The 10,362-nt window shown below is 38.8% G+C and overlaps 1 protein-coding gene across 1 annotated transcript; it reads left to right on the forward strand.

Moving 5' to 3' along the window:
• The first annotated feature begins 2,297 nt into the window (after positions 1-2,297).
• On the forward strand, positions 2,298-6,709 carry LOC110501690 (homeobox protein engrailed-1-B-like). The gene is made up of 2 exons (XM_021579426.3): positions 2,298-3,170; positions 5,599-6,709. Exons 1-2 carry the CDS (start codon positions 2,642-2,644, stop codon positions 5,916-5,918), a joined length of 849 nt encoding a protein of 282 aa, XP_021435101.1. The 5' UTR covers positions 2,298-2,641; the 3' UTR covers positions 5,919-6,709.
• Positions 6,710-10,362: the final 3,653 nt, after the last annotated feature.

The raw sequence follows: 10,362 nt of genomic DNA on the forward strand, positions 1-10,362 counted from the left end.
AAATATATGCTTTCTAATGAAATATTATGGAAAGGTAGGCAGGCCCTATATACAAGATAGCCTATTGCAGGGGTGTCAAACTCATTCCACAGAAGGCCGAATGTCTGCGTTTTGTTTCTTCTTTCAATTAAGTCAACCACAAATACCTTACTAATTAGTGACCTTAATTCATCAATCAAGTACAAGGGTGGAGCGAAAACCCGCAGACACTCGGCCCTCCGTGGAATGAGTTTGACATATATGTATATATGCAACGTTTCAATAACATCTGTTTCCAAAAAGAAGTGAACATTCCAACTGTATGAACAAAGCGCATCGTTAGTTCCAAAGGCATCGCCAACCCCCAGACAGCCTGCGTGTACAGGTGACTGACTACATGGTGTGAGTTATGAAGTGAGTTGAAGCTGGCTAATTAAACGCTGCATGGTCAAAATAATGAGGATAAATCCTCCATCGAATGGATCTGGATGCTGGCCTATGGATAAATGTATTGACGTTAGGACACAGATTGTGTGTGTGTGTGTGTGTGTGTGTGTGTGTGTGTGTGTGTGTGTGTGTGTGTGTGTGTGTGTGTGTGTGTGTGTGTGTGTGTGTGTCAGATAGTGGGAGAGATATCAAACTATCATATTTTATTTGCAAACAAATTCACCGCATCTAAAAAATATGCCACCTAACAAATGCCCCTCCAATAGCTTACTAGGCCTGTAGGCTTATGTTCCTTTCACAGCCACTGCGCGATGCATCATTGATGTGTAACAGCCGTTTTGGAACACCTTGTTCTCTGGATTTGTCGAGTAAAATGTGCTTGTAGTCTTCATGGTGATTGAACATTTAAATTAATAATTTGATACTGCAGAAACGGCTTTTTCCGGACCATTTCCCGTTAACGTATCCAAAGACGTTTACATTATAAAAGCTACATCCATATCTCCGCGGTAGAGGATCCGGCTCCAGAAGGCTACATGAAAGGTGATATGAATTACAGAACGTTAAACCGTCAGTAAAGTAATCTGTGTAAATGGCGTCTCCGAGGACCCTGGTATTATTCAGTGCGCTTTATGAGGACCCTGAGAATGAAGTGCTTCTCCCATGCCTGTATTTGAGCCTCAGCCCCGTGCACTTTTTTGATTAATCCTCCTGCGCGGGATTGGTGACAGAGCTTTTGACTGGCTTTTTCCTCTGTTCCGTGTGATGGACGCCTAGCTGATCAAGCGGAATGAAGAGTAATTAAAAGCTATAAATTATCCTTAGCAGTCCCTCTCAAGGCGTATCTTTGCAGGCAAGATAACAGTCCCTGCGCCCATTTACCGTCTGAAAAGAATTGCGTCTCACAATGGCTACTTAGCAAAATGGAATAGTGATAGTGTCCTAATTTAAATGTAATTAAGTACCAGCAAATGGCTTGTCGATAGAGATTTCAGCTCTGTAGGCCCAACTGAAATAAAACAATGTGGGCTGAACGTATGATTGCGTTGCATCTGCATGGCCTACACGCTAGTCATTATAATTCTTAATTTGTTTTGAATTAATGTTTCGGTGTGTGCGTGCGTGTGGCTGCTCCTATAATGCCATTACACCTATAATGCCATTACACCCCACAGACAGGTGTGTTAGTGGGCCTATACATAATAAAGTTTTTTTTTGTTTTATGGATAAACAAAGAATCGAAAGACGGTATAGAACACGGGCTCATGTTGTGGACATAACCATGCATAAATCAAAACACATCATGGATCACTCATCTGGTTATGCTTGTATTTGATTATGGGCGAAAACCACTCATCTGGTTATGTCTGCACATTTGTTTGTGGGACCAAGGCACACGTGAATTAAATTAGCCTGCATATATCAATATTTACACACACACACACACACACACACACACACACACACACACACACACACACACACACACACACACATATATATATACATATACAATCAATATACCTATATATTAAAAATCAATTAATGAATTATGCGCTTTCACCACTTTGTTTAGAGTAGCATTTGTGCATGCATAAGCCCATTTAGCGTTCTAATAATTTGGGCACATATCATAAAGATAAATATAACCTATAAAAATGCGACGTATGTGGGCTATACGCATTTGCAATTGTATAATGTGTATACATCCGTATAGTTTAGGCCTACTACTATGATCTCGGTCTTGGGTTTTCATAAAACCCATATTTGGTACCACCATAGCCTACTTACCCAGAGATGCGAGACTTTATTGGATGTCGTCTCCCGTGTCCAAAAGTGTCTCAGTCATTGATTGGCCCACTGCACGTTCGAAGGGGTTCACGCGCTTCCGGTTAGTGTGGGAAACGTGTGGGAGAAGCTGAGTGATGTGAGGAGTTAGTGAAGATCGAACTGTCATATAGACAGTGGTGAAAAGCTCGTGGCTGCGAGAGGAGCGTGCGATTCCTTGTCAGTCTTGTCATAGTCGACTACCATGACACGTTGGTGCGCGTTACGCACGAGGGATGTCAACAATTTAGAAATCAATATGTGCACCAAATCAGAGAGGGAGTAATTATCCTTTAGTGTGCACCGTATAACTTCATTCTTGTCATATTTGGATTCAAATACACACAAACAAGTGGAATTGGTTGGGAGCCTGCAACCATTTTCAGTGATGGAGGGGCAAAGGGATGTACACAGCCCGGAGTTGAGTGAAGGGGAGAGCGTTTCTCCTTCTCCAAGTCTGCCTTCGCCACCCATCCTGCCTCTCCAAGCAGCGCAGCAGGCGCACAGAACCACCAACTTTTTTATTGACAATATTCTACGGCCAGATTTCGGCTGCAGGAAGGAGCAGGGCTTAGGTGCGAGGGAGAGGTCGCAGACTTCCAGCCGAGAACGCGCCCACCCTTTGGTCGCCAGACCGACTCATCCTGGAACGCCATGCCAGGACTCCAATTGCAGCAGCGACAGCACTTCTTCCTCCTCCTCGTCCTTGGCCTTGTCTCCAACCCCCAAAAAGAGCACCTCGTCCTCGAAAGCCAACGACAGCTCCGGAGGTAGCACGCCCAAGTTCGGCGAGAACACTTCTCCTGTTATGGTTGTGAACGGCGTTAGTGGCGGCGCAGCGCCCTCCCCCGAGTCCCAACCGCTGCTGTGGCCTGCCTGGGTGTATTGCACTAGATACTCGGACAGGCCCTCATCTGGTGAGGCAATAGTTTTTTAACAATTTTATAAATGCGCAATAGTCCAATTGCAGAAATAGTAGTATTTCCTCAATATGCTTGTATTTGATGTGTTTGAAATTAATTCATACCTTTATTTGTGAAATAAAAGTGTATTTTATACTCTCTTTTCGCACTGTGATGAAGGGCAAAATATGTAGGCTATAGTGCAAGCTTAGTGGTCCTGTTACTGCATGAAAATAATGACTGACTGAGTGCAAAATATAGGCTAACAGACTCAATCAATGTTCAACTGGAATCAAACCTTCTCCATTTTAAATGATGCTATAAGCTATTATTTGTAAAGAATCCTTCATTTATTACAAAAAAATACAAGGAACAATAAAGCACATATAGGCCACTTGGACAATTGTGTGTTGAAATTATACATAAATACTGTATATTTTGTCATTTATATATTGATCTTGAGTAATGTATTGATTTGATGCTATTCAAGATAGTCTACCAATATCTGTCATTCACGTGGTGCAAGTTGGAAAATATTCACTGATTGGCTTAGTTGACTGATAGACTTAGTCTAGCATGTGCACAATCTACCAATAAAGTAAAATGAATGGAAACAGTGAACAATCGAGTAGTTTGTTTTCAAGAGCATATTTGAGAACATATCAGAACATGTTAACAACATGTCGTTGATGACTGTGTGGCCCAACATTTCACTCTTCGTATTTGCAAGTGAAATCTTGATCCCATGACCACTGGTTGCATCTTGTAGGTTAAAGGCCTCCAAAAAAAAAATCCTTGCAGATGTGACATCTTTTAAAAGAATGTAACTTAAAATTAGAACATACTCCATGAATTGAATTGAAAGAGAGATACAGTTCTTACATTTGACATAATACAACTGTAGGCTCATATACGTGTATATTATTCATAACCTACAATCATTTTAATGGACCGTTTTCAATATATTTTTAAATCTCAATGAGACTATAAAAATCAAGGTTGAATATAATTAAGTTAAAGAAGGTGCACTTGAAAAAACGAGAACCTGGAAAATAATCTCATTGCTGTCGGCATATTGAATTAATTAACCATTTTGACTGTCTTGATAGAGGATGTATATTATCTGTGTATGGACTTGGTGTAATTCTCCCCGCGTACCCGTGTTAATCAATAGCAGCCTAGGCTACGTTAACTGGTAAGCATGCACAATGTTTATTTTGTTTGGGCTAAGAAAGTCCAATGGTTCCAATGGTGTTTTGGCATGTGAATAAATTAGCTTTTCATAATTAAAATACACTTGTCCAAAAGACTGCGTTTTATATTTATTTCATTAGGTAAGTCGGTTAAGAACAAATTCTTATTTACAATGACGGCCTACCGGGGAACAGTGGGTTAACTGCCTTGTTCAAGGGCAGAACGACAGATTTGTATCTTGTCAGCTCGGGGATTCGATCCAGCAAACTTTCGGGTTACTGGCCCAACGCTCTAACCACTAGGCTACCTAAAGTAGGTATTGACCAAATCATTGCAAAAATAATGACAGAGAATTTAAAAATAGGCCTATATGAATCAATATAAATATCAATAAAAAACAATTCACTGAAGATTTTGTATTTGTGTTAGAAAAAGAAGATAGGCCTAGCATCAAATAGCCTATAACTTAAAAAATAAATATTAACGGATAAATTATATTTCCTGTTTCCTATCATATTGTTGATTTGTGGCTGTTTGTTTGTATTTAGCCCCTGATAATGTTGTATATTTACATGTATACTGTAGCGTACCCATACGCACATAGGCCTATACCTAAATCTTCATTTTGGGCGAAATATTTTAACGTAAATTCAGGATATCTGAATGAATGCCTTCATTAGCCTATGTCAACAAAGCTAGAGATCACTGAGCTTTAATGATTCTATTTTTAGTAGGCTTTTGATCAATTGTATGCCTATAAAAGACACACTTGCCAAAAGTCCTAAAACGTGTATGTCGTAAAATTGCTCTAGTTGGCTTTAAGTTTTATGGTTTTTAAATTTTAACTAAATAATTATGATAGTCGACCCACAGCTACTTCACACAAAGGCCTGCCGCTGAGTGGACCTTACTCTTTTCAGTAGCCAAATGTTATTCACAGTGATTATTAAAGGCCTACCATTGGGATGGCCATAACGTTATATAGCCTACAGCAAATACTTACCCTATAATAACGTTTAGTTTATTATCGTTTATTATTAGTAGCCTACCATTATTACATTGTTTATTTTTATTATTATGAATATAGGATCATGGTTATTATTAGGGTACGTTGCTTTTATTATTTGGCTATTATTATGAAGTCTAACCTAAAATCCTAAATTTAATTGTTTCTGGGTGATGAAAGCTATAGATCTCTGGCGCTCGCTGAATATTTATATTCCCGTTTTTATTGTCGTCCCTACTGTAGGCCCAAGGACACGGAAATTGAAAAAGACGAAAAACGAAAAGGAAGACAAGCGACCCAGAACGGCGTTCACGGCTGAGCAGCTTCAAAGACTGAAGACGGAGTTCCAGGCCAACCGTTACATTACCGAGCAGAGGAGACAGTCTCTAGCCCAGGAGCTCAACCTCAATGAGTCACAAATCAAAATCTGGTTCCAGAACAAACGGGCCAAAATCAAAAAGGCCAACGGCTATAAGAACGGCCTGGCTCTCCAGCTCATGGCGCAAGGATTGTACAACCATTCCACCACCACCATTCAGGAAGACAAGGAGGAGAGTGACTGAGCCTTCGCTTGCCCCAAATGTGCTACAAACTCGGAAAACTATGGTGCAGGAGTCACCTTTTGGGGACGAAATATTTGTGGATAGTCAAGGCTAGTGTAAAATATGTTCAATTTGTTGATAGGCTTGTGTATGAACATAAACGATACAAATATGCATACAAGCTACGAACATGATGGAAAATGAATAGCCAAAAATTAGACTGTATAGATAATTTAAGGAGAAGGGGATACAGTACTACTCACCCTGCACTTGGATAATGATATGATTGCTATCTTTGTCGCTTTAGGCCTAATGTGTGATCTCTCTCTTATATCAAACCTCGGTGAATTTACAGACTGCGTGATCTGCCACTTCAAGCCAAAGATTTTATCGAAATAACAGCCTGAAAAAAAAACATCTATGAATCTCTCTCTTATAGACTATACTTTCTTCCTGAACTGCGAGTCCCTAACAATCAGTAGGCCACTGTTTTTTTTTTTCGTTGCCTGCCGCTTGATGTATTGCCTCAACTACGTGTGGGCCTGAAAGATTGGCCTATATGACTCATCTCGTGTTGGATTCGCGATATCTTGGAATACCACAACGAAATATATGTGATCTCCCTCGACAGTTAGAGGGAGTATGGGAGTATATTATCTACTACATCTAAACCATGTTTCCAAATTAACATTTTTATATTGGAAAAAAGGCAACACTACTCTGTTTTTGTATTGTGCACTACTCTGTGCAATAGGTTCAAGGATTAAATTAATAAATCGTAGTGTCTATGGAGTTGGTTTACAGCTCATTGATTCAAGTGAGTGGGGTCACTGTATCCATATTCACATGGTGTATTTTACAAAGGAACATTTTATTATGAGGCATGATGATATCAGGCCTGTTCAGAGCGTTGCAGGGCATGAAATTGCCTTGCCGTGCACTACTACATCTCTCACTCATTTCATTAACTTTTTGTGTTGCACTACAAAGATAAAACTCACCATTTGCTCGTGTAACGAATGAGAGCCAGTCAGAGCACGCGGCTCAAAGTGCGGCTGGATTCATAGGTCACGGTACTCTCTTCAAGATCATGCGCACGGTCTGTGTGCACAAGGTTGGGTCCACGAGTATGTAAGATCTCTTCCTTTTTCACTTTAGGCCTATATTGCAGGTAAATAAAAAATGACAATAACATTATTAATGACAATTATACTCAGAATGACGTGCCTTATTCTTGCATTCTTGTAGCTATAACATTTCGATTAAAACATCTTCCCAAACATTTGGATATTATAGCCTGATCAGTTGAAAATAAAATATTAATTTGAATTCTGACCTGCTCACAATATAGAGCTGCGTCTTATCTAAACGGATGAAAACGAAGAGCAGGTAAATAGCCTTTAATGAAGTCCATAAAACTCAATAGGAAACGCACCCTAATGGACTAGATCACATTTTAAGCATAAGGTGTTCTTTCCTTTTCCGGGGATAAACGGGCCCAGATAAATAATAATACATTTTGTTCTCCGTGCAGAGCACTCTTTGCACTGCACTTTTGTACAAATGTGGCTTATTTTTTGAATAAAGAGAACCAATAGCCCATACAATACATCTTATAGGCTTATAACAACGATGCATGAAGGAGACTATTGACACGCAACCTCTACTAGCCTATTCACCAGGAATGTAGGCCGAAGGCTGTCGTAAACATAATAAGTAAACTGTAGCCTATAGATCGTTTTACAATTATGAGCAAACGGACAAATATTCAGTTCTCTCTCTCACTCTCTCTCTCTCTCTCTCTCTCTCTCTCTCAATTCAATTCAATTCAAGGGGCTTTATTGGCATGGGAAACATGTGTTAACATTGCCAAAGCAAGTGAGGTAGATAATATACAAAAATTAAATAAACAATACAAATGAACAGTAAACATTACACATACAGAAGTTTCAAAACAATAAAGACATTACAAATGTCATATTATATATATATATAGGCCTATGCGTTGTTTCTGTCTTCCCGTTGTCAATACATTTTTTGTAGATAATTTGGGATCAGTACATTGCCTACTTTACATAAGGAGGGCTGCCTGAATTTGAGACACTGTAGTCTAACAATATTCAGATGAACATGTTTTGCCAGTTGATGACTGCCTGTTGGTTACCGGATGATTTAAACCAAACAAGTAATAATACAAATAAAACTAATAATAATAATGAAAACAGGACAATTAGTACGTTTTCCACTGAACTATGACCATTGGTGACCTAGGCCATGTCTATCTAGTTTATCTTATAGCTAACCGGAATTGAAGGTAAACATGCCCGAAGTAAATTCATCCACAATCTTTGATTTACAATTGACATATTTATTAATGTTTTTGCAAATTTGCAAATTACGTTTCCCCCCCCTGCCCATTCGAAATATGCCAAAATCTTTGCTTAATCGAGCGTTTTTAATTAGGGCCTACACCCTGCTTTCTAAATTAATTTAAATAATCTTAATTTGAATCATATTTTGTTTTACTAATATTTGAATTTACATCATCAAACGAATGGTTTATTATGGTAGAAGAAAGTGACTGTTCTTATATTATTTTCCAATCTGAGTTATAATCATACAGGTAGGCTACATAATCATACAGGTAGAATACATAATCATACAGGTAGGCTACTTATCATACAGGTAGGCTACATAATCATACAGGTAGGATACATAATCATACAGGTAGGCTACATAATCATACAGGTAGGATACATAATCATACAGGTAGGCTACATAATCATACCGGTAGGCTACATAATCATACCGGTAGGCTACATAATCATACCGGTAGGCTACATAATCATACAGGTAGGCTACATAATCATACCGGTAGGCTACATAATCATACCGGTAGGCTACATAATCATACAGGTAGGCTACATAATCATACAGGTAGGCTACATAATCATACCGGTAGGCTACATAATCATACCGGTAGGCTACATAATCATACAGGTAGGCTACATAATCATACAGGTAAGCTACATAATCATACAGGTAGGATACATAATCATACAGGTAGACTACATAATCATAGGCGGCAGGGAAGCCTAGTGGTTAGAGCGTTGGACTAGTAACCGGAAGGTTGCAAGTTCAAACCCCCGAGCTGACAAGGTACAAATCTGTCGTTCTGCCCCTGAACAGGCAGTTAACCCTGTTCCTAATAAATAAAGTTAAAATAAAAATACAGGTAGGCTACATAATCATACAGGTAGGCTACATAATCATACAGGTTAGCAATGGTACATGTTTATTAAACGCCCACAATGTGTGTCTAATTCATACTGTAATTTCAAATAAACAATAATAGGCTATCTAAGTAGGCCTAAATTGTTTTCCACTTGAGCAGAGTTTTTTTCATTAGGTTATACAGCGAGAAATTCACGATAACTATATTTTCCTTGAGCCACCATCTTGTGATTTTTCAAAATGTATAGCACTAGAATATGATGTATTTAGACCAATATATTGATGGATGCAATGATCACAATACGTTTTTATTAAACATCGGGTATGCTATAGACAAAAAACAAAAGGAAGATATTTTTTAAATAATCATAGTTTAGCTCTTGGACAATGCTGTGCGTGATGATAAAATGAGAAGGATGTCCCTCACCATCCATCACGCTTTTAGACACCTCTTCTCCTCACAACGGCGCTAGCCGTCTTATCAGCATTGCTATTACACGCAGTCTACAACTCACGTCGAACACAGTAGACTTTGTTGAGCTTAATAGACCGTATTGTTACAAATACTGGGATTGGGCCCATTTTCTGTGACAGTAGGACTACAGTGTAATTACTTTTGGCCAAATTACGTATCGAGTGTATGTCTTCCTGAAAAAATTACCTATTTCCGCTGGCAGAGGTCATCTGTCATCCACGATACTATGCCGGAGGATATAGGCTAAACCTCTGCTACAGTACAGTAGAAGCTCATAGTCTTCATGAAAATTGGCGTTTGTTCTTCAGAGTCATTCTGGATTTTGTCCAATCGAAAAGGTAACACTTTGTAAATTCCATTTGTCAGATTCAGAGACAAATGTTATGACGGCTGGGCTGGATCTCTGCCTGAGCTTGCTTCGTGTAGTTTGTCTGTTTTCTGAAATGCAGAGGTTTGTAGAGTGGCAAGTGGATCATGGACATAGAACCACTGTGCATACCACAAAGAGTAGGCCACAAAATAAAAAAGTTAACAATGTAGCAAATATAAATATTATGACAGAAATTCTATAATGATGCCTTAATATAATGGGGCAATGCTGATCAATTATTTTAGTATAATGTATTTTTGTTTATACAATATTTGAAACCACACCAGATAATATATCAGACAAAGGTGTATGTGTACGTGTTGGATCACAGATGGGGGCGCAAACAACAAAACAATGAACTCAATTAGCATTTTACCTCCAAGTAG

The sequence above is a fragment of the Oncorhynchus mykiss genome, chromosome 22 (assembly GCF_057628025.1).
Source record: "Oncorhynchus mykiss isolate SJ-2025 chromosome 22, ASM5762802v1, whole genome shotgun sequence".
Lineage (NCBI taxonomy): Eukaryota > Metazoa > Chordata > Actinopteri > Salmoniformes > Salmonidae > Oncorhynchus > Oncorhynchus mykiss.

Excerpts from the sequence above, each read along its gene's own strand:
- LOC110501690 (XM_021579426.3), top strand. The coding sequence starts at position 2,642 with ATGGAGGGGCAAAGGGATGTACACAGCCCGGAGTTGAGTGAAGGGGAG. Across the intron at positions 3,171-5,598 it reads CTCGGACAGGCCCTCATCTG|GCCCAAGGACACGGAAATTG; the intron begins GTGAGGCAATAG and ends TCCCTACTGTAG.